This window comes from Styela clava, chromosome 14, assembly GCF_964204865.1.
Source record: "Styela clava chromosome 14, kaStyClav1.hap1.2, whole genome shotgun sequence".
In the NCBI taxonomy this organism is placed as follows: domain Eukaryota; kingdom Metazoa; phylum Chordata; class Ascidiacea; order Stolidobranchia; family Styelidae; genus Styela; species Styela clava.
This window is the reverse complement of record NC_135263.1, coordinates 15,887,699-15,913,513: the sequence shown is the minus strand read 5'-3', so window position 1 is coordinate 15,913,513 and position 25,815 is coordinate 15,887,699. Positions and strand designations below refer to the sequence as shown.

General features: G+C 35.3%; 2 protein-coding genes and 1 long non-coding RNA gene across 3 annotated transcripts; 1 reads left to right on the top strand and 2 right to left on the bottom strand.

Moving 5' to 3' along the window:
- Positions 1 to 3,118: 3,118 nt before the first annotated feature.
- LOC144431997 (uncharacterized) lies at positions 3,119 to 6,570 on the bottom strand. The gene is made up of 3 exons (XR_013480342.1): positions 5,613 to 6,570; positions 4,377 to 4,460; positions 3,119 to 3,626 (listed from the first exon to the last, which is right to left on the bottom strand). It is a non-coding gene; the product is annotated as an uncharacterized LOC144431997 (long non-coding RNA).
- A 5,657-nt stretch (positions 6,571 to 12,227) lies between these two features.
- On the bottom strand, positions 12,228 to 17,503 carry LOC120341428 (uncharacterized). The gene is made up of 6 exons (XM_078119674.1): positions 17,366 to 17,503; positions 17,024 to 17,157; positions 16,581 to 16,654; positions 16,351 to 16,419; positions 14,875 to 14,958; positions 12,228 to 12,826 (listed from the first exon to the last, which is right to left on the bottom strand). Exons 2-6 carry the CDS (start codon positions 17,041 to 17,043, stop codon positions 12,684 to 12,686), a joined length of 390 nt encoding a protein of 129 aa, XP_077975800.1. The 5' UTR covers positions 17,044 to 17,157; positions 17,366 to 17,503; the 3' UTR covers positions 12,228 to 12,683.
- Positions 17,504 to 21,682: 4,179 nt separating this feature from the next.
- Positions 21,683 to 25,724, top strand: LOC120340493 (uncharacterized). Its single transcript, XM_039408769.2, has 4 exons — positions 21,683 to 21,996; positions 23,425 to 23,514; positions 23,954 to 24,180; positions 24,853 to 25,724. The coding sequence occupies exons 1-4, from the start codon at positions 21,717 to 21,719 to the stop codon at positions 25,039 to 25,041; spliced, it is 786 nt and encodes a 261-aa protein (XP_039264703.2). The 5' UTR covers positions 21,683 to 21,716; the 3' UTR covers positions 25,042 to 25,724.
- The last annotated feature ends 91 nt before the right edge of the window (positions 25,725 to 25,815 follow it).

The following is a 25,815-nucleotide window of genomic DNA, read 5'->3' as shown; positions in this document are numbered from 1 at the left end:
CAATAGCATGTATCAATTTTGAGAAATTGCAAAAAAACTGAAGTCGCGTTTTGCTCACTGGAGCGTGAAAGCGTGGTCAGTCATGCATAAAATTTGCAAATTATGATGGGGGACTTATTGTCTGCATGTGATGTAAATTTCAAGTCTCTAAGTAGTGTCGTTCTCGAGAAGAAGATGAAAATGTAAAATCCTATATTGCTCACTGGAGCGTATCGCCGAGGTCACTCATGCGTATCCTTGACATATCGTATCCGGAACATGTCCATTAATCATTGTGATGAATTTCAACCCAATACCATGTATCAATTTTGAGAAATCGCAAAAAAACTGAATACGCGTTTTGCTCACTGGAGCGTGAAAGCGTGGTCAGTCATGCATAAAATTTGCATTTTATTGCTAGCTGAGAACTTCTGCACATTTGAGGTGAATTTCAAGTTTGTAGGACCAATTTGAAAAAAAAATAATAATAATAATAAATAATAATAAATAATAATAATAAATAATAATAAATAATAATAATAAAACACAGGAATACAATAGGTTCCCTGCTGACAAGCAGCGGGAAGCCTAATAATAAACTAGAGCTGCGTGCAGCTTTAACAGGCTTCCCGCGTAAAAAAAACTGAAGACGCGTTTTGCTCACTGGAGCGTGAAAGCGTGGTCAGTCATGCATGATATTTGCAGTTTACGATGGGGGACTTATTATCTGCATGTGATGTAAATTTCAAGTCTCTAAGTAGTGTCGTTCTCGAGAAGAAGATGAAAATGTAAAATCCTATATTGCTCACTGGAGCGTATCGCCGAGGACACTCATGCGTATCCTTGATATGTCGTATCCGGAACATGTCCATTAATCATTGTTATGAATTTCAACCCAATAGCATGTATCAATTTTGAGAAATCGCAAAAAAACTGAAAACGCGTTTTGTTCACTGGAGCGTGAAAGCTTCGTCAGTCATGCATAAAATTTGGAATTTATGATGGGGGACTTATTATCTGCATGTGATGCAAATTTCAAGTCTCTAAGTAGTGTCGTTCTCGAGTAGAAGATGGAAATGTAAAATCCTATAATGCTCACTGGAGCGTATCGCCGAGGTCACTCATGCGTATCCTTGACACGTCGTATCCGGAACATGTCCATTAATCATTGTTATGAATTTCAACCCAATAGCATGTATCAATTTTGAGAAATCGCAAAAAAACTGAAAATGCCTTTTGCTCACTGAAGCGTGAAAGCGTGGTCAGTCATGCATAAAATTTGCAATTTATCATGGGGGACTTATTATCTGCATGTGATGTAAATTTCAAGTCTCTAAGTAGTGTCGTTCTCAAGAAGAAGATGAAAATGTAAAATCCTATATTGCTCACTGGAGCGTATCGCCGAGGTCACTCATGCGTATCCTTGACATATCGTATCCGGAACATGTCCATTAATCATTGTTATGAATTTCAACCCAATAGCATGTATCAATTTTGAGAAATTGCAAAAAAACTGAAGTCGCGTTTTGCTCACTGGAGCGTGAAAGCGTGGTCAGTCATGCATAAAATTTGCAAATTATGATGGGGGACTTATTGTCTGCATGTGATGTAAATTTCAAGTCTCTAAGTAGTGTCGTTCTCGAGAAGAAGATGAAAATGTAAAATCCTATATTGCTCACTGGAGCGTATCGCCGAGGTCACTCATGCGTATCCTTGACATATCGTATCCGGAACATGTCCATTAATCATTGTTATGAATTTCAACCCAATACCATGTATCAATTTTGAGAAATCGCAAAAAAACTGAATACGCGTTTTGCTCACTGGAGCGTGAAAGCGTGGTCAGTCATGCATAAACTTTGCATTTTATTGCTAGCTGAGAACTTCTGCACATTTGAGGTGAATTTCAAGTTTGTAGGACCAATTTGAAAAAAAAATAATAATAATAATAAATAACTAGAGCTGCGTGCAGCTTTAACAGGCTTCCCGCGTAAAAAAAGCTGGAGACGCGTTTTGCGCACTGGAGCGTGAAAGCGTGGTCAGTCATGCATAAAATTTGCAGTTTATGATGGGGGACTCATTATCTGCATGTGATGTAAATTTCAAGTCTCTAAGTAGTGTCGTTCTCGAGAAGAAGATGAAAATGTAAAATCCTATATTGCTCACTGGAGCGTATCGCCGAGGTCACTCATGCGTATCCTTGATATGTCGTATCCGGAACATTTCCATTAATCATTGTTATGAATTTCAACCCAATAGCATGTATCAATTTTGAGAAATCGCAAAAAAACTGAAGTCGCGTTTTGCTCACTGGAGCGTGAAAGCGTGGTCAGTCATGCATAAAATTTGCAAATTATGATGGGGGACTTATTGTCTGCATGTGATGTAAATTTCAAGTCTCTAAGTAGTGTCGTTCTCGAGAAGAAGATGAAAATGTAAAATCCTATATTGCTCACTGGAGCGTATCGCCGAGGTCACTCATGCGTATCCTTGACATATCGTATCCGGAACATGTCCATTAATCATTGTTATGAATTTCAACCCAATACCATGTATCAATTTTGAGAAATCGCAAAAAAACTGAATACGCGTTTTGCTCACTGAAGCGTGAAAGCGTGGTCAGTCATGCATAAAATTTGCATTTTATTGCTAGCTGAGAACTTCTGCACATTTGAGGTGAATTTCAAGTTTGTAGGACCAATTTGAAAAAAAAATAATAATAATAATAAATAATAATAAATAATAAATAATAATAAATAATAATAATAAAACACAGGAATACAATAGGTTCCCTGCTGACAAGCAGCGGGAAGCCTAATAATAAATAATAATAATAAATAATAATAAATAATAATAAATAATAATAATAAAACACAGGAATACAATAGGTTCCCTGCTGACAAGCAGCGGGAAGCCTAATAATAATAAATAATAATAATAAAACACAGGAATACAATAGGTTCCCTGCTGACAAGCAGCGGGAAGCCTAATAATAATAATAATAAATAAATAATAATAATAAAACACAGGAATACAATAGGTTCCCTGCTGACAAGCAGCGGGAAGCCTAATAAATAATATTAATAAAACACAGGAATACAATAGGTTCCCTGCTGACAAGCAGCGGGAAGCCTAATAATAAATAAATAATAATAATAATAATAAAACACAGGAATACAATAGGTTCCCTGCTGACAAGCAGCGGGAAGCCTAATAATCAACGATTGAATAAAAATGATTTATGAGAATGATTGATGTGACAAATATTTGCAAGAATGACCAATTATGAAACATGGCCCGCCTTCTACAAGGATGATAACAATAAAAATACATGAAACAGCTACCACGGATTTGAACACTTGTCTATTAATTAGGTCTAGGACATGATAAGGTATTTTAGTTGACAATAATCCAATGAAAACTTTCGATGGAAATAGAAACTGGTTATACGAAATAGAAGAATATATAGATTGTGACGGTATCAAACGTTTGGTCATTTATCTTCTATTTAGTGAAATATTTTTCATTGCAACGAGATGCATGAAAACGAGCAGAAACACCAAGTTCATGAAGTTTGTTGTAGAATTTGATGACGCTATTGAGAGATGGCTTTGGTTGGTTGAAGTAATTCCAGAGGAGCCATTCTCCTGTAAATGAGCCATAAATATGTGTAAAATGTACCAACTTAGAAAGTTTACTCTATCAAGATAAAAATAAAGTAATGTTCCTGATGTTCACAGCAAACCTATATCAATTAAATATGTAGCAGGGGAGATATTCGATCTTTAACTTATAGTAAGTCACACCCAACAATAATAATCTTGAACCATTGTGCATCAAAGACCTAGGTTATTAGTTATTCAAGTGAATTGAAAACCATTGAAACATTTCCAAGGTTCGACGACTCCCTGCACAATGGTTTACTTGTCCTATGCAAAACATCATTTGATTAATAATATTAAAATACTTATGTTCAGATCTTTGTAGAATAAAAATACGAACTAAATAAATTTACATTTATTCTCATATAAATCGATGATAAACTTGAGTCTGTCGTTAATTGCCTTCTTTTAAGATTGGGTCTTGTTTTTGACAGATAGAAGAATTGTACAAACTATAAATATGTATAAAAGCAAGCCAAATACTGGCAGAACAATAGGTATTTGATTATATTCAAATAATGTTCATATGATGATATAAACTCTAGGGTTTGCAAGTAAACTGGTGGGACCCATGGACTACACTGTGTTTGGAAACCCGCTTAATTATCACATTGATTTCTTCACATAATGGATTGCTTATTGGTTAGTATAACTTTTCACATAGAGTTGAATTATAATTCTAGCTCAATGAAAGAATGTTAATAATACTCAAAAATAAAAATACAGTTTACTCACCTTCTGCGGGACATAGCATTACTCCAAAGTAATTGAAATAATCGGTTATAAATAAGTAATCCTTTTTGAGCAAGTTTTCCTCATCTAAGTAGGAACAATATCAAATTATAATAGCACCGGGAAATTGAAATAATACCAATTATAATTTTGAAATGTAGTGGTTATCACTATGAAGTGTTCAAAGTGTAGGATATTCAGCATAAACGTAAATAAAAAAATTTCGCCATTTGCGCTTTTTTATCCATTGTGACATTTTTATTTTACGGCTGCAGTTCAGCAGAAATTAATGTGGATGACGAAATTCCCAATATCATCAAAATCACCTAAATTGACTTTTTTGCAACAAAATTATGCAATGCCTGGAGATAGGAACTTGTGTATATAAGTCGGCTGAAACGAAAAAAAAATCCGTTTTTTAAAGTGTGACCACCTGTATTTGTAAACTTATATTACCGTGTACGTTATTTAATCTACTGTTAAATTTTGTATTTTATTGCTCGGAACACTACTGGCGCTGACGCACTGTCAATCTGTCTTCTGGTATTCTAGGATAGGCTACCAGTTGCAGCTGTGGCTACCAATGCAGCAGTGGTTACTTTGGAGCATTTTATGTCTGTAAAATTATTTTAGGTCCTATGTAGCATACCAACTGTGTTTATTTCTGATTTTATGGTCTTTAGTTTTTGATGGGCATATTTATTTTGTTGTCAGTCAGTAGGATGACATTACTGTAAATACGGGTATTTTGGTGTTTTATTTTTGGTTTTATTACAGAATTAGCTATTGTCCGTACTATTCAAGTGCTATCTATTTAGAGTTAGTTAATTAAAAGATGAAAATGTCATTAACTGAAGTGAATATTGAGAAGACGATTGACATCAGACCATATTAGAAGATATTTCGAACTATTAAAATCCACGCATAGACTGACGGTATGCTACAAAATGGATGGCCATATGTAAATGTAGACTCTAAGTTTTCAATTTTATCTATTTCCACACTCATCAGATATCACTCTTCATAACAGAATGAGTCATTTTAAAGCCAAATTAGGTATTTTTCATCTAGATAGGGGTTGTCATTTTTTTGGAGAGGGTAGGGGACAATTTCATTTTTTGTATAATGTCGTAATACGACGCTTACACGTGCCTTTTGCTCCATACAAGGCTAGACAAATACAGCCACCGGTATTTAACAATATCCTGAAAAATTTGCTGTCGAAGTTTCCCAACTTACTTAGGCTTTAGGATAAGTGTCCTAAATATAACTTGAGTCGGCGTACGAGATCTTTGGTAGCTCTTTAGTCGGAGCACGGGCTCTTGTCTTCTAGACTTGTTCAAATTATTCTTCATCTCGTTGTTCGGTTATGTATGCGCTCGCCCCCAGCAGACAATAGATGATAGCAGACAAACGACAATTGCGACAATTCTTCTTTACTTTATTGTACAGTAAACACAACATCAAGGTTGTACTACAAGACTGGTTACTACAAGACTACATCTTACAAGACTGGATATTACTACAGCGATAGCGACCCTTATATACAGAAAACCAACAATAATCATGTCTCTCCCAGGAGTTTAACCTAATCAGAATTGTAAAGAATAGTATAAGGATTTGATCTATAAATCTATATTCCGAGGATTGGAATGGTGCTATCGATCTCATTAGCCTTATTGATCGAAGTTTTGAATACTAATTACCACCTGGACGTTATTGATCCAGTTGTTTTTCGTTGCCATATGTTGCCTAATTTAAAATGGGTTTTTTATCGATCTAATTTACGAATTCGGAGAATTTCGTCAATACTAATAATTAGCTTTTTTCTATGTATTTAAAAATGTTTGTCCAAATTACTAATCTTTCCCTATAAAATACTCCCTTCTTTTGGAATGGAATTCCGGGTTTTGAGACATAATTATGGTGCCTATACGTTCTAAGAAATTCACTATAAAACATTAAAAAAACGAAAAAAAAAACACAATTGAAAATATACACACTGAAATTCAAAAATATGGGACAAGAGGATTTAAGAATGAGAGGGAAGTATAGGATGAGAGTAAGAGTTAGAGATTAAAAAGAAAAGACGATTTATTGTTTTTTAAATTTGATTTCGACAGATAAAACTGATCTTTCAATCCAATATACTTCGTCACACTGAATTACTGATCGCTCATGTTTTTGAAAAAATAGCGCTTTGAGAATGCCAGCTTCGGGCTTTGAAAAAAAATAAAAAATAGCGCTTTGTTTGTTAAAAAAATTGTCATATACTCGTTTTTTGACGAATATATTGATGAGCTCATTTATGCACCGTTCTTATGACGATGGTATAAACGCTTAAAAAGGTGACTCGTTTGAATCATCTTTTAAAAATAGTTCAGTGTTAATGAAATCTATCTAATCGAAATAGTTTGCATCCGTCAAATTTTAATTATTAAAAATGGCAAGAATTCAACTCTGAATATTCACCTCTATTGCATAATCAATTGGCCATAAGATTAGTTGCAATTTGAGTAAACACCCAAAGTCTTTTATCAAACAATTTATAGAAATTAAGATCCGAATTAATATCGCCACAGAAGTTAAAGAAGGACTATACATTAGGAACAGAAGAAGTACAACGAATGTCCCAGTAAGAAAAAAATAGTATGCAACTAAATCAAACTAATTGATGGATAATAATTTTACGTTAATCGATTTTCGATCATGTATTCTTGCTTTGTTGTTTATAACAATAAGTAAAAACACGCATTTCAACCTTGTCTTTTATAAAGCTCTCTCGTAGTTTTACATCATCAGTTTAATTTAGTTTGATACAATTTTCACCTTGTATTTTTGATTTCGAACAGAAGTTCATATCTTTCATTGTGTGGAGTTGGGTTTATCCGTCGTCAACCTACCCTGGACCAAATTCTTCCACATGAACACTGAATCAAGTAGAAGTCATCGTAAAATTGTTCACACGAGCACAAGTCACAATAGCCGGAACGGCGACGTTAGTTTGAACTCCGAGGTACCAAACTGTGTCTTCTAGCTGTAAGTACAAATTGAAATAAGTTGGACTTTTTATCTTGCGTCAAAGATTTATTTATATTCATAAATATTTATTCTACTTATGAATAATACGTATCTCGATTGCATATTAGGTCATTGATCAAATAATAATATATATATGAAAAATTATTTGAAATATATATAGAAATACGGTGAAGGGTATTCTTTCGTTTCATAAATGAGTGAATGGCTAATCTATACCTTTGAAATATCAAGCTCTTCTTGTGGGATGGGCAGCGCGCATTTCTCCGCAAATACCAAAGAAACTGACCCACACAGAAACACAGCTAACATTAAGCAATTAAAACCCATCATTAGTGATTAATCAATTCCAAATTATAAACACTACTGCTAAAATTAAAAAAAAAAGTTGAATAAATTGGAGGAATGGTTGATAAGAAATGACAATGATGGGTCTAGCTAGATTGATACGGACTCAAGTCTTATCATTAACTTCATGCTTGGGTCCTTATGTACCATAACTCAAACTTCTTGCTTTATCTCCTCTTACTCATTCCCATAACATAAAGGATTAATAATGAAATTTTTGCACCGCCTCCATCTTAATTGGGTCCGCACCTGTTATGTAACAGTTGCTGTAACGCAAGTAGCCTAGCCCATTTATCTCTCTTATTTTCGCATCATACATATTTGCTTAAAATGACGCAATTGCATGAAACTGACAAATTATATTTTAACTAAATCGCAGCGAATCCTAGATATTCTGATGAGGTTTTGCATGAAAATAAAAAATCTTTCGATAACCAACACTTTCACCACGAGCATCCCATGTAGTACTTTACAAGCGTAGAATCTACAATCAAATGCAGCCAGTAAAGACATAATAAAAAGGCCATTTCCTATATGATCTCACTTTTGATGGATTTCACCGTGACCTGTTTTACATAAACACACTTGGAGGGATTTGATTGACAGTATAAACAAAATTTTCGTTCCTGAAGAATCGATTTATTACAAAGCTTTCTTTAGAACTTACTTACTGTGTCCGCACTCCGCAGCGAAGCCATCCGTTCAAACCTGAACTCGAGTCTCATTCTATATTTTATTTAGAAATGTGCATCTGGATGCGGTTAATGAAGTTATATTTAACAGATTAATCATAAACATTCAAAAAATATTTGTTCAATTAAGACTAAACCGCGAAAATGACCAGCAACATCAGATTCAATGTTGGATAGTTTGCAGTGTACTTAAGACTCTATTTGCTTCGCTGATATTGCAAAATACTAAGGGTTTACCCAGCGTTCAGTAGTTTTACCATTCTGTGTTTCCCTAATCTGAGTTTGGTTTGCGGATAGACCAGGTGTCAATTTATTTCAACCCTCAACGGCGAAATACATAGATTTTTAATGCAGTCAATTTACTAAAATTTTCCTCATGAAATTGAGCAACTTCCTACTAAATAATTGATTCTGTAGCAGAATTATCAGCAAAGTGGTATTGTATTTTTCTCACAGAATTTGTTCAAACGAATAAACGTGTCAGTGCGCACTGGATACACAGTTTTTATCACTTAAGTTCTGAGAAAAAGCAGATTTAACTTCTCTGGTGGATCTTATTCCTTTGCTAATACATTGCTTTATATGCAATTGACATCTTGGTTTAGGTCACTCAGGCAGACTGATTAATCAACATAACATATTTCGCTATGTTGTCAAATGTGAAAATTGGATGGAAGATTACTTGCCATAATTATACACTTTTTTTTTATCGAATTCACACTACATGGCGGTGAAGCCCATACCAATTATGAAATGATTGTCTTTCTGAATGCGAGTTCAAAAAATGCGCTTCAAGCCAGTTGCGGGTTTTAACAACTCTGAGATGTTGTTCGGCCTGAGAAACATTAGGATAGATTAAGATTCAAACAATTTATCCCGGGGGAGATGGAAGCTGATAGAACGGCGTGTATTAATATGGCGAGCCGCGGCCCCTCTTCCGATTACCAGTCCATGCATGTCTGGTATGGAAATAGTTATCCAGTTATTTGTTTCCAGATGCATGGACTTGATGGCGAGGAAGCCGTAACCGACCAGCGATTTGATTTTGATTCGAAGGTGTTGTTTGGCTTACAAGGTCTGTCCAAGAAACCTTTAGTCGTTTAGAGCAGTGGTCGGCAACCTTTTTCAAGTGACGGACCGGTAAAGCTTGACCAAACTTTTGGCGGACCACCTTTATACAAACGAACTAAGCCTATGCAATAAATTATACGCATTAGGAAATTTATGTTGACAATATACTAAAAATGACGGTGATGCTATTTAATGTGATGTCTGTATTTGTTTGATGGCCATTAACTGTTCCCACATTCGAGATATGGTCGACATTGACACACGTAACGTGTTTCTTACTTCCAGCCTATTTCGTTTTTGTAGTTATCAATATTGAAAACCAGGCCTCACATTAAGATTTCGGGAAAGTTAACAATGTTTTGTTGGGGAGATCTTAGTCGGACTGATGAGAGACATTCTCATACGGGCGTAGAGAAAACAATTGACCCAGCATTATTGCGACATACTGACATGGCAATTGTTTATGAAATCAGACATGTTGCTCAATAGTGTTATGCAGTGGTCGGCAAACTTAATGTACTTGCGGGCCAAATATAAACATTTCTGGTAGCGCGCGGGCCGCAACATTTCCGCCTTCGAACAATCGCTACCATAATTAAACTTCAAATTATGGCGTATCCGCATTGCTACCCTTCTATTGCTGTGTTGAAAGTCTGTCCCAATGAGATGTATATGTGGCTTTTTTTTATTATCCAACAATACATTGTTTTTATATACTTATTATCAATGTGAAAGATGATGTTTTTATTGCAACTCGTCGTCCAAATGACGAGCGAGTACGAAATTTAATCTAAGTGTAATGTATTTTAGATAAAGCTGCTCAAGGCCATATGTTCTTCCGAACGTGCACATTACACGTTTTGAACTGTCGCACAGATGATCTGTGGCGCAGTCCCGGGTGTCGGGGTCGAATTTTCGACGACTCGTTTCGTAACGAGTTTAACATTGAAACCCTTAACAACTGCGATGCTGACTGGGCATATCGAGCAAACTGGTTTTGGAATGCGCAAGAAAGAAAAATATTTTTCCGTTCAAGCACTTTGGAATGGTCGACCCGCGTCGCTCCGTTTTCCAGACATTTTCAAATTTTAAAAATCAAAATTAACTCGAACAACATACGACCGACACCACTTGTTACATAAGAAGCGGCGTACAGCAGCACTTGTCACCGCATAAATCCGTGTAGAGACAATATTAAATTTGGGATTAATTTTTGTTTTATTTATTGAATGTCGGGTCGTTCAAGGGCCGCAACAAATTAGCTCGCGGGCCGCATTTTTTCCGACCCCTGCTGTTGGGTTTGTCTGGTTTTCTGTTGGGTGCTGTTTTTTAGTCGTAGGGTTTGTGGTGAGATTGTGAAGGGTTTTATTACGGCCTTGTCCGTTTTTGTGTCACCTCTCTGCGGACCGGCAGTAACCTTTCCGCGGACCGGCGATGGGCCGCGGCCCGGTGGTTGCCGACCACTGGTTTAGAGTGTCTGTACTACAGGTATGTATCGATATTAGCTAAATGTACACCGATATATTGAGCTTTCTGGTTTTAGAATGTTTTATGTTAGTATGCGGATGTTGAAATTATTTATTTGCGTGAAGGGCTCATGTTCGCCGTATCTTACTCAGAGCTATCTTTGTATACAGTTGAAAAATGACCAAGCAATTCACGATGCAGTTAATTCAGTATTTTAATAAAAACTCTCGTGACACTCCATGTACTTCATAAACATCAATTTCTTTCTGAAATATTAAATTTTTTAAGCTGAAATATTGTGCACTGTAAATATTGCTCGTATAAACTGTTTTATTCCGTCTGTACCGTACACTTATAATGATAATTACGGGTGTTGTCCGAATACACGGCAGGCGCTGAACGCATCAGATTCGCGACGTCATCACTGATGAAGTCAAAATCACTGATGCGAATTTTCTTGTTAAAGTATATTGGAAGTCTTAGAAAGATGTTGTTCAGGGACGTCATTGCTCATTACGTCAGAATCACAAACGTGATTACTAGAAATATACTGGCGAGCATTATACCGAAACTTTAAGTTTGTGTGTTGTTCTTGTTCTTCATATTATAATTTTTCTACCTATCGTTATGAAAAAGCGCTTTTTTCTTTAATTACTGGACCAATTGCTTTAAAATTTGGTTGAACATGTATTTTTTGCAAGAAGGCTATTACTTTCATTTATTCCTAAATTTTCGATGAATCCAATGAGATCTGATATTTTATCAAAATTTCGCTGTATTATTTTTTTATTCATGGGAACACGATTTTTATTTCGCCAAGCGTCACGACTGTCTTGTGCCTTGATTTGGCAAAATCTAGCTACGCGAAAGTCGAAAGTTTTTCAATGCCGACATGATAAGTTACTGTAAAAAAAGTACTGTAAAGTATTCCAAATTAATAAATAATAATTACTACAGTTGTGAGTCGAATCATTTAGTTTTTTTCATTATCATTGGCACAAGAATCATCAGCACATGTACCATCATTGTTTCAGGGTCTGAAAAAGATAGGGCAGCCCGGGTATCGATACTGGTAAGCTATGATGGTCCACAGGTTAAGTTTCGTACAGTATATGATTTTTGGGAAATTGTGGGTAAAATATTTCGTTTTGACCTTCGTGTTAATGTATTTGAGCAGTGCTATCTTGTTTCAAATATGATATAAACACTTATGCGTCACTGTGCGATTTATTCGGCATCAGAAAAACATTTGGGACGACAAACAATTTAGCGGATAAATTTTATTAATTAGCCTATGTTTCGAATAACATACGCGAACTATAATAACTCTAGATTATACAGTAATATAAGATATATATCCTAAACATTGACCATCACCTGAACAACTAGAATGAACTTTAAAAATATATTTATATCTTTTACAAAGCAAATATTAATCTCTTCGATACCGAACTTTGAGCGAGATGTTATCACAGAGCACTAATTATCGCAATCATCCGAATAGAATTAATCAACGATTGAATAAAAATGGTTTATGAGAATGGTTGATGTGACACATGTTTGTACGATTGCGAAACACGGCTCAACCTCCAGCAACAATGAATATTAAATATCTTAGTGGAGGTAGTAACTGGTTATCCGAAGTAAGAGAATGTATAGGTTGTGACGTATCGAACGTTTGGTTATTTATCTTCTACTCGGTGTAATATTTTTCGTTGCAACGAGATGCATGAAAACGAGCAGAGACACCAAGTTCATGAAGTTTGTTGTAGAATTTGATGACGCTATGTAGAGATGGCTTCGGTTGTCCGAAATAATTCCAGAGGATCCATTCTCCTGTGAATAAGCGTTAATTATGAGTAAGAATGCTAAGTATGATCTACAAGTATTCGAGTCTTATCGGATTCCTAAATTTTCGATTCCGAATCTCGAATCCTCGACATATTTTACCGAGAAAACATACACACTTAAACAATATATACATATATATATGGAATTAAACACGAGAGCTATGTTCAAATATGTGAATAGAAAAAATCGCACAAAACAAGAAAACGAAACCCACAGAGACTTTTGAAATAAAGAAAGGTAAATACTTTCTAACGAAAAATACACACATATATTATATATATAGTGAAGTTTGCGACGTCGTAGCAACTCAGCATAGTAGTGAAGCAGTTTATACATATATATATGTGGAGGAAATGCCAAAAAACGTTACACATTATTTGCAATCCACCTTCTAACCTTAAGAATCGATTCCAATGCATCGGAATCGATTCTAGTCGATTCCGCGGAGAATCGATTCTGTTATCGAATCCAGACTCGATTCCACCATCCCTAATTAGGAGTAAAATGTACAAAGTTAGCTTACTCTGACAAGTGACAACTTAAAAATAAATACGATGTCACTGATGTTTACCGCAAAACTTATCAATCCAATAGTCACAGATATTCGATCTATAGCCTACTTCTCGTTTTAACTCATAGAAACCTAAGTTACAAGCATCAAAAATAATCTTGAATCATTGTGCATCAATGGATAGTTTGATTAATAAAATAAAAATACACATGTTCAAAACTTTTTATATTAAAAACACAAACTGTAAAAAAAAATACATTTATTCTCTACGATTGTATCGTAATTACTTATCGATCTTAAGATCGGTAAGTATATTGATAGGTATTTGTCTGTATGTATGTCTGTATGTATGTCTGTATGTATGTGTGTATGTCTGTCTGTTAGATGCACGCGATATCTCACGAAGGCGTGGTTGAATCTGCTCCAAATTTTGCATGTGCATTCATCATATCTCGGACCAGAAGCCTATTGATTTTGGATGAATTATGTCGTATAATTAGCGAGTTATTAATTAATTAGTGATGAAGAGATTTGGATTTTCACAAATCGAGAGATTTTCGAGACGCGCTGAATGTGTGTGTGCGTATCAGATGCGCAAGTTTTCACGCTAGTGAGTCAGAGCGAAGGATACACACCGCTAGATCGTATCTAGTGATTAATCTTTGAGCCTTGTCCATATCTCTCTTGTAACTTTGACGTCGTCGCGATGCGCAAGTTTCCTTCGAGAAATTTTCCACACTATTGAGTCAGAGCGAAGGATACACGCCGCGAGATCGTATCTCGTTACTTATAATTAAATTACTCCTTAAAGTTTAAGCAATGTCCATATCCCTAAATCAGGTTCGGGGTTCCAGAATTCCTCACCAAAATATCGCTAGGCTGTGTTTGAATAGCCGTCGCAACCTGGGTTAGCGCCGTTGTATTTAACACAAACTATAGGATTGGTAAATACAGAAATAGGCTATTGGCTGGAAACTAATCGAAACAATCCAGTTCGGATTTGCAGAATTCTTCATAAAAGTATTTTCTCGAGTAGTATTTCGACGACATGGGGAGTTGGCTATTGTTTCCTGCATTTCTGATATTGGCTGAAAACTAATCAGAATGCAGAATTTTTCGAATCGAAACCGCAGTTTCTGTTTTGGGGGATCCCCTAACTTTCGATCGATAAGTCTTCGGTCTCTGACCGATATTCTCGTTTGACAGTTAGAAGAATTGTACGAACTATAAATATATATAAAAGCAAACCAAATACTGGAAAAACAATAGCGACAAATTCAATACGCATTTGACGCAATGATAATATAAACTCTAGGATTTGAAAGTAAACTTGCGGAACTCATGGACTGTACTCGGCGGACTGTAGGGTTCGGCGGAACCCCGGTTATGAACCACTGACTTAGTCAATGAATGGCTCGCTTGCTTATTGGATATTGTAACTTTTCATATGAAGATGAATTATAATTCTATCTTAACGGAAGAATGTTAATGATACTCATAAATAAAAATATAGTTTACTCACCTTCTGTGGAACAATATATGATTCCAAAGTAATTGGAATAATCGGTTATGAAAACGAAATCGTCTTCGAGCAAGGTTTCCTCATCTAGGTAGGAACAGTATTAACGTATAATAGCGCCGGAAAATTGGAATAATTTTAATTTTGAAATATATGGTTATCACTATACAATATGAAAAGAAAAGTACGGTATATTCAGCATGAAAATAAAACATATTTGTCCATCGGTTGCGCTCATTTATCGATAGTAAAATTTTAATTTTATGGATGGAATTCAGACTAAATTAATATGGATGACGAAATTCCCAACATCATTAAAATCACCTAAATGGACTTTTCCGCAACAAAATTATGCAATGATTTTCTGGAAATTTAAATTAGTGTTCATAAAATGGCTGGAATCAAAAAAATAAATCCGTGTTTTAAAGTGTGACGACCCGTATTTATAAATTTATAACACCATTATTTGTTATAATGTTAGATTTTGTATTTTATTGTCCGAGACACTACTGGCGCTGTAGCAATGTCAATCTGTGGTAATCAGTTAAGTAGGCTAAGCAAGTTCTTAGAATACCAAGAGTATTTATTTCTGATTTTATAGTCATTAGCTTATGATAGATATTTCGTAGTTCGTCAGTAGGATGACATTACTGTTTGATCATAGTGCAATTACAATTCTGTGGTTTTATTCAAGGTTTTACGACGGAATTCCCTATTGTCAGTGCTGTTCAAGTGTTATGTATCTGAGGAAGTGTTTATTGTCTTTTAAAATATTGAGTTGTTTTCAGCTTATTTTGTGAATAATAAGTTAGTTAGCTGTAATGCGCCAGATTTTAGTTTTTTTCACGATTTTGTACTTTCTTTTTGGTTTTGTCTTCAAAATTCAGGTCTTTTATTGAATATATATATATCTTGTTTTTCTTACGTCGGGATATCAGGTATTTGTTATTTTCATTGCATCATTTTTGTTCTAGTGATTTCATTAGAGTACTTGTTTGTATTGAGATTCTTCAGGAATGTTGAGAATACGATTGACATCAAACCACATTATTTTCACCTTAAGCGAAAATCGTTTTTTATACCAGAATGAGTAATTCTAGAACTAAATGAGGTAATTTTTTATTAGGATTTTTTTATCATGAGGTAATACTAGCCGAACACGGCTAGATAAAAGCATCCAAGTCATTCAAGCTACAAAAGAGCAAGTTTTCATATAGCCTATCTTGGTTGGTTTATTTGCAGAGAGGATTAATGGTAGTAATGTAGGGCTAAGGATTGGACCACTCCCATCTGCCTTCAGTACACAACAACAAAAATATTATTATAAAGGCTATAGTAAGTCAGGAAACGTCGGGTTTTTGGTAAATCGTTCAAGAATAGAGAAAAATGGTGTGGAAAAAGACGTGAGAATTTATGTCTTACTGCAAATGCCGCAGAATTTCATTAGAACATGTTGGTTAAGCCTATGTATAGACATACCTATTTTACGCGCTTCGGCATTAAATTTTCCATTTAACGTGTACTCGTGTGCGGCTTTTAAAGACGGTTCTGTAATATAAAAGTTCTACAGTTAGTTGTATGCTAGAAATTAATATAAATTAATATTATGTTTTAAGCTAAAAGATTGAAAGTATAAAAATTGGAGAGTATCGTGTAACTATCTATATATATACATTGTAAATATATATTAATTAATGCATACGCCGTACCTTCTTCGGGACTTCGGTGGTAAACTCCCAGTCTATGGCGTATAACGTGACTGATAAAATCAGTTCTGTGAGACCTAAAATGCATATATTACTTGATTTGAGGACAAAAAAGTTTGTACTAACACCTATTACAAAAAACTCATTGGGCGTTTTTGGGTTGAATTTTGACAGCTTATTCGACACGAAGTGTAAATATGTTTCGTTCTGTTATGATTTATGATATTATTTTTTTGTTCTTGTTGGTATTCTTCTTCTTATGGTCATGAAAAACCGGTCGAAGATCACCATGTGTCTATCAATCCTCTCTACATATTGGTTGATTAACTTGTATATAACGATTAGTGAAACAGGAAATGTATCGAGCGTTTCACGAGTTAGGTTAAGCTGTTGAGGACGATGAAAGTTATGATATATATGTCCGGAAATGGATACAAGTAACCTACCCAGCACTAAATTCCTCCATATGAGCACTAAATCCCGTAGAAGTTATTGTAAAATTGTTCACTCGAGCACATGTCACGGCAGCCGAAACGGCGTCGTTAGTTTGAACTCCGAGGTACCAAACTGTGTCTTATAGCTGTAAGTAAAATTTGAAATAGGTTGGACTTTTTTTCATCTTGGGTCAAAGATGTATTTATATCCATAAATATTTATTCTACTTATGAATAATACGTACCTCGATTGCATAATAGTTCATTGATGAATTGATAACATTTTAAATAAAGAAATAGGGTAAAGGAAGGATACTCTTTCGTTTTAGAAATGGAATAATAGTAAATGTATACCTTTGAAATATCAAGATCTTTTTGTGGTATGGGAAGCGCGCATTTCTCCGCAAATGCCAAAGAAACTGATCCACACAGAAACACAGCCAACGTTAAGCAATTAAAACCCATTATTGGTGATGAATCTATTTCAAATTAGCAATCCACTACTGCTAAAATTAAAAATCAAATTTAAGTAAAGTTAAGTAACCTTGAGGAATAGTTGATGAGAAATGACAATGATGTGGTAGATTGGTACGGTTCAAGTCTTATCAATATTCAATTACTCAAGATTTGGGTTTTTTGGGTTCACTTCCTGATTTATCTCTTCTTATTCATTACCATAAATGACAATAAAAGTTCTGCACCGCCTTCCTTTTAATCGGGTCCGCCTCGGTTATGTAACAGTTGCATATTGTTGTAACATATTGGCTTACAATGATGCAATTAAATGAATTACGTGATGGCAACATTATTCTTGATCTCAAACTAAGACTGTCAAATGATATTTTAAATAAATCGCAGCCAAGTCCGGATATTCTGATGGGGTTTCGCCTGAGAATAAAAAATCTTTCGAAAACCACGCTTTCACCACGATGATTCCAAAGCACTACTTTACAAGCATAGATGAATCCACAATCAAATGCAGTGAAGACGGAATGAAAGCGACATTTCCTAGGCCCTCTACTTTTGATTGATTCCACCGTAATCTTTGACGTGTTTTACCTAAACACGCTTGGATGGATTTGATTGACAGTATAAACAAAATTTTTGTTTCTGAGGAATCGATTTATTACAGAACTTTCTTTAGAACTTTTGTCTAAAGAATATGCAAAACAAAGCGTCTTCGAAAATCCTTGGCCCAAAGAAGAGATACGTAAACCAATGATATAGGAAGAGCTTCATCATAAGTGGGTATAATATATTATAAGATATAGCTGCAAGGAAAATCACTGTATCCACAGCGAAGCCATCAGTCCAAACTTGTATTTAAACTCAGTCTCATCCTATATTTTATTTAGAATTGCGCATCTGGATGCGGCTGTGAAATTAATGTAATTAAATATTTTACAGTTTATAATGATTTAAAAAATACATATTTATTTAATACTCAAGCGCGAAAATGACCATCGATAGTTTGATTGCAGTGTAATTAAGACACCTCGCTGAAACAAAACTGATAGTGTTTGTAAATATATCTGTAGTTATTACAATTGTTGTAGATAAGGCAGGTCATAATGATGAAAGGTGTTGATGGAACATATGAACCATAAACGTTGTTGTTAAAAAACTTTTCACAATACCTTTGTATTGATCTAAGGGGTTCCTGGCGTTTTGATTTGATGTATCGGGCTGTATATTATGTATTAAGATTTCTATGAGCAATGTTTTGAGCGGTACCGTACCGCTAGCCTACTGTGACAGATTGCATACACGTACTATTTTGTTTTGACTTTCGTGTCCAAATATTTGAGCATTGCTCAAATTGGAGCATCGAGCAGGGTGTAATTTGACAGCTGGGGACGTCTAAAGGTCACAAAAAGGAAGGAAAACCGGTTCCAAGTTGATACGTTGTGAAGATTTGGCTTGAATGCGACCGTAAAATACTTTTTGGACCTGGAAAACCCCCATGCGGGCCGGTATAGACGGGATGAAGTGTTCCCTTTGTAGATTCGGCACGAATGTGTACGTGTGTTGCATTACTGAGTTCTTTAGAGATATGAATTTGGTTAGGAGGCTGCTCTCAAGTTGCTCTGCTCAAAGCTGGCATTTGAATTGTTTTCCACGATCTGTGACGATCTTTTTTGTTGTCCCAAAACGTGATTGGCAACAACGTGAGAAACGGTCTACGCACATCCGAATGTAGTAGTAGTCTCTGCTTAAACCAAATGGACCTAATATATCAACGTTGAACAGTGTTAAAGCATTCATTCTATTCAAATGTATGTGGGATTCGTGTGTGTGGGTTCGGTGGGATTTTTTATGGATTTAACAAGAGAATAGTTATCTATTACTAGCTGAATATTCCTGCATTTCAGTTTTGTGCTAAAATGACGTATCACAGCGTAATCAGCTAAGAGCTCACGATCAACACGAAATAGTTACTTTGTGCTAAATTGAGTGATTTTGAAACGAATCCTAGAGGCGACCATTCGCCGCCAACTCATTCCTGAAGAACGGCTGTAGTGCCAACCGGCTGGAGTCGATTACTAAAGAGCGTCGATTACTGAAGAGCGTTGCAGAATTAATTGGATGTACGTATTACAAGTCCGCATTTTCGAAGGATTAGGAAAAGTTTTCTCCGTGCTTGGCGATGTTGTCCATCAGTTTTGGTTGCAATTAATATATCGTCTAAGAATAGGAATCTAAATTTCAAACCTGAAGTTACTGCCGACAGAAAACGAGAAAATGATGAGAAACAATCATTCCACAGACCAAATGGTAGGATTATTGGTCCAAACAATCCCTCAGGACAGACGAAAGCAGCCTTATTTATATCAAGGTGGGCAGAGGTATTTGGTGATATGCTTTCGAAAGGTCACATTTGCTAAAATATAGTATTTCATTTGCGCATGTGTGTAATCGGTTATATGTCTTAAATACAAAATGTCGTGAATTAAGATGAATCATCTTTTTTTCTGCAACTTTACCGCAAGGCGAGTATTCATGTTATGCTCAGTATACCGCGAAAAACTCGTTCTAACTTAGACCTTTAGTCAGTCTGCTGTGTGCTGCTATGCTGTTACGTTACCCCTAGTTAACTCATCTGTACTTAACGGTGCCCGGAGTCTCTTTTTTGTAACGGATTTGTTTTTTCGGACATTATTGTTTTTATTTATATATATTGTTTGACTTCTTTCTATTCAACCTGTATCAAAGTTAGGTTTTTATCAGGGGTGTCGCTGCCCGATGTTCGCATCAAGACTATTTTCATTTTGGTGAATTGCCTCCTAGGCATATTGGGCTGCAATATTTGATTTGACCTTAGGTTTGATATTTAAGGCGTTTAGACAAAACTTGCACTCAAGTGCAATATACCTGTGAAGACCTGTTTTTCATGTCAATAGGTTTTCACTCTAAATAAAAAATTGTGATTAATATGTCTAAAATGCATGAGTTTTGTTGTGACAAATTTGCAAATTGTTTGGTGATGTGCCATGTCTGGTCCTCGAGGTCCTCGCTAACACCCATAGCAATCGCTAAGTAGCTCATAGATGTTTTATCGTTGTTCCGTATTTTGTATATATTGATTTTTGAGTTGTCTTTTTGTTGCCCCAGTTTACAGTTTGGTATTTTAACGCCACAGACATAAAAAAATGTAGGTCTAACTCAAGCAAAAGTTATGAGACCTCTCCATGGAACCAGACGTACATTCTGATCATTTTTTGTGTATATCAATCAACCAAGCAAAACACACAAATACATCATAACTTCTATATCGTTGAATGATGACATTGTTCAGTTCTGAATTGGCTTTGAAAAAAATCTTTCAAATCATCATATTATAACGAAGTAATGAAATTCTGCCAACTAGGTTTTGTTGAGTTCCAAAAATTAAAAACAATACGAGTTGTTGTTCGGATGAAAAATCTCCAAACGCGGCCTTTTCCTGGGCGTCATTCAGTCTGTATTGTAAACCTATAGAAAGCATTAACGAAACGCACGACTGCCGAAATGGAGCGAAATCTACTGAACCTGAAAAATCTGAAGGAGCGAGGACCTATTATTAACTCGATAGCAAACCATTATTTGGAAATGCATTTTTTTGTAACGTAATTGAGGCTGCAAAAATTTTCGCCTTTGTCATTCGTTGCAGGCAATGAGAGGGTGAATCAAAATCAGCTGAACCTGGAAAATCTGAAGGAGCAAGAACCTATCAATAACTTCACAGGAAACCACTATTTTTAAAACTGCAAAAATTCTCGCGTTTGCCTTACGTTACGGGCAACGAGAAGGTGCATCGCAAATTACCTAAAGTCAATTTTGAAACTTTATTTATATAGTTAAGGATGGTTTTTAAAGTTGAGGTAAATTGTGTAATGTCGAATAATGAACAATTGTGATTGCCCATATAATACTAATATCACTATAGCCTACTATATATATATGTTATTTGCTTAAATGTCAGGCACTAGTTTGGGATATAAATATTCAAAGCTTATCAATACGCAGATGGTGAAATGTAAAAAAGCCTAATGTAAAATATTTCGACCAAGTGTTGTTTTTTGAAATTCACTGCTGACTAGAACTCACGCTGATAAAAGAGTTTTTTGAGGTGTCGTCGCAATTTTACGAGTTATGCTTTCGCACCGAAAATTATTTTTATATTCATAAGTCTATATAAAATAGAATCATTAGATAGCTCTGCATCATGTTAACGATAAAAATGCTGAGACTGCTTTCACTTGTTAGTTGGTCAAATGCATTTGATGATACTCCAGCTTGTGCACAGATTGAAAATTTATTTCAAACACTTTGTGCCCGAGACGGGACACATACATCAATCGGGATGAAAACATCTCAGGGTTCTCCGGGGAAGAGAGGACCAGTTGGAGAAAAAGGTGAAATAGGCCGGCCTGGACCCGTCGGGCCTCCGGCTATTGTGGATTACGAACGCATCGAGACTGAGATAGAAGAGAAGGTTGCGCCAGGTAAGATGATTTTTCAGCTGACGGTACAACTGATATATTGAAAATCACCAAAGACACTGTTCCTAATAGAGATGTACCGATATATCGGTATCGGGTATAGGCATCGGCAATATCGGCCATTTTTCGGTATCGGTCATGTATCGTTATCGGCTAAAATATTACCGATATTTCCGATATATTTACCTTTTTGATATGACCCAGAATGTTTTAAAAGATAGGTTAAAATACTAGTTTTTAATTTATTTTTTGTCTGGAGAGATCTTGCATGTCCCCACCTCCGCGAGTAGTAACGAAAATAGGATTCACCTGTTTTTAGATATTCATAGCCAAACTACCTCAACTAATTTGGCTATTTTCGCTTCCAAATTTTTATATTGACATTTCAACATTACATACTATACATAGTATTTATGAATAAATATATCAAGAAAGCCCAGAAAAATGAGCAACTAGGTGCCCAGTTTTAAATCATACAGTGGAATCGGAGTTCTTTTTTACAGCACATGCACTTTTTGACATGGCTATGAATTCTGACAATTTATCGTCAAGCGCGAGTGTCATTTAGTCCGTCGTCGTCGTTAAACTAAATCCAACACAATTATTCCCCTACGCAGGTATTAAATATTGTGATTTCAGTTATTTTAATTTTGTTTAAAACACAATTTCTTCATAGATTTATTGGCGTGGCCGCCTAAACTGTATCAAAATATACGATAGTAAATATTATATAAATAGTAAAATAGAAAACATTCTCGACGTATTATAGGTACATCTAGTCGGCGCTGATTGAAATCCTTTTACTTTGACTGTAATTTATTGCCGCGACGATTACGATTAAACACAAATAAAATATTTTAAAAATGCTTTAAATTGAAACGTAGGACGGCGGCGCTAGAATGAGCGGGCGATATTCGTTATTCTTTTGAACACGAAAAACGATAATCGAAGGGCGCGATACTAATATTAAATTGGAATTGCACATCCCGGCTTATAAGTTTCCTAATTCAACACCGAGATTACTAGCGTCGGTGCACAATGCTTCTGAATCGATTAATGCATCTGGATACCAAACATCAATTTCTTATCTGATATATCTCTTTTTCAATCTCAAATAATGTGTACTATGAATAACGCTCATAGACCATTGTTTAATCGGTATCGGTATCGGCGACAAAAGTGGTATCGGTACATCTCTAGTTCCTATTCCTATGGTCGAATATGAGGACTCGACTCTTTGAAAATCCGTATTGCTTAACTTGTTATTATTTTTAAAACTGAACTCATAATAATACCGTTTGATTTTCGACATTATACACATCTGCAACAGATCCACTTTATAAAATAATTATATAACACGTGGAGCAATTTTAATTTTTTTTACTAAGCTGTTGACTTCATGCTGTTCAAAAATATTTACATCCTTTTTAGTTATCAGTCAATCAGCTGCGAACAACAACGTCCTCATCTTGGTGATTGAGAAATTGGAAGAACGAATAAATATTCTAGAAAGCAGAGAAGGTATTCAGAAAAATACAACATCAATCTTTAAACCGGTATAGAGCTGCGTTCATGTAGACTTCGGCCAATAAAAAAAGGTCCAAACGAAAATTCATCTCCTGCACAATCTTTGTAGCAATAAACATCGATTCTTTGGTACACCCGTAGTGTGTGTACCAGGTTTGGGTTAAGGCATAATTTTATTCCGATTTGCCTTATTTTATTTCTATTATACGACTGTATGTGTTAGCCAAGTGAATATACCTCCTTCCCATAGGTTTTAGTGCGTACATACAACTCAATGTAAAGTAGGCGAACAAAATTAGTTACCTCCATATTGGTACACATACTTCTGGGACGTTAATTCTTTGACATAAGCTCATGCCCGCTTTTATCTCGCCGAGAGTATATAATTCAACTTGACAGGTAATCACCACATGTATTTTCCTATATTATTCAGGGGCGTGTGAGATAAAGTTCGACGGTAAATGCTACTGGGTGAAGAGACTTGATCATTTTGTCACTGGCTATGAAAGATGGGTCGCAATATGTGCGGAACGGAATGGCTCACCAGCGAATATTTATTCGGAGAAACATTACGAAGTGATCATGCGATACCTTCGAGCGAAAATATTGGCAAAGAGGGATCTGATTGCCCTATGGGTGGGAATGCGAACAAACCCAGCTGTAAATATATTTATACTTTTTTCAATTCAAATTGTTAAAAATGTTTTAACAAAGCCCACATTCTTAACACATTTTAACGTTTCTTGACATATTTTTATTGAAAATGAAGTGATTATTTTGTAATTTTGCATCCTTGTTGTTACCGTATAAAAAAGTCGCCTTTCTCATCAGCTACAAAAGCAATTGCTTTAAAATTTTCAGTGATCAAAGATTGTTGTTGTCGCTAAAAGGCTATCATTGATATTCCATCCAAAATTTCGTTGTATTATTTTTCTTTCTTGAAAACACGCTTTTTAATCCGCCAAGCGTGACGGCTGTTTTCCGTTTTTTTACGAACTGGTACTATGCGAAAGTCGGAGGTTATTTGATACCGGTACCCGCTGTACACTATAGGTACTAAGATGCGGTAAACTATAGACTACTTCGTTTTAAACTTCGTGTCATTATATATTTAATCATCGCTCCCTTGTTGTTCTCTGTTAGTGATATATTAAACGAGCGTTTGCAGAATACCAATTTTATAATTTGTGATCACATTGTAAGAATGTCCAGGATCCCACACGTATACTGAAGCAAAATATTTTGTATTTTCCCTTGTCGCTAATTCTATGTTATGAAACGAAAAAGAGCTTGACTTTGTTGCAGGGAACATATTATATTCTTTTCTTACAGACTGGAATCGTGACACTTTCCGATGGAAGTCGAGCTCCATTTATGAAATGGTATCCTGGATATCCTTCTAAATCTTCTGCTTATACGCACATGACAATTGTTCAAAGAGTTCCATCAAGTTCTGTCAACATTGGTATTCACAACTGGCCACCAACGTCCAGCAGAGAAGGCGTATTATGTGAATTATAGAGCAATAATATTGATCCGGATAATTTTCTTGACATGGACTACTTTGTATTTTTATCTAATTCCCAAAGCATTTTTCTTCAAGGCTTTTTTTGAAATGTCATATGAAATATATCCAAATGTATAAAGGTAACAAATCTATTATTAACGGTGTAGAAAAACAGCACACAGCAAATCATTCAGTTTCGCACATAACGCGAGTTATGAAACTGTTTGTTTATCCCGTTTTTCGTTTTCCCCGTGTCTTATTTCAATTTTCTTTTGAAAAATAACACTAGGGCGCTATAGGTGTGTTTTTATTTTCATATATATATATCAAAAATAAAGTTACCCAGTAGAGTATGATGAGATTTTCAAATATACAAAATTGGTAAGCCGATATCCATTTACTCATGAATAACCTAACATTTTACTCTTCCACGCGTTTTAGATTATTCATTTAAAACGTGTTGGAGAGATTTCTTGCTATCGAGTACGTCGAAAAAAAAATTTGCGCTATCAACATCATTTTAAGGCGAGGTCCCCACATCACCCCAAAGACTATACGTTGAATCAGTACTCGTTTTACTGTAATCTCACTGACTTAACTGGATAATTGACCAGATTTACGCTGGCTTATACTGCTTTGACTTCTGTTTCATGGGAGAAAGCGATGAAATGAAATATAATATTCTATATATAAGTAAATTTACCACTTCTTTAAAAAATACATTCATATTGTTTAAGAATCCCGCCGGTTTTTTTTATTCATATTTTAACAGTTCACTCCGAACAAGG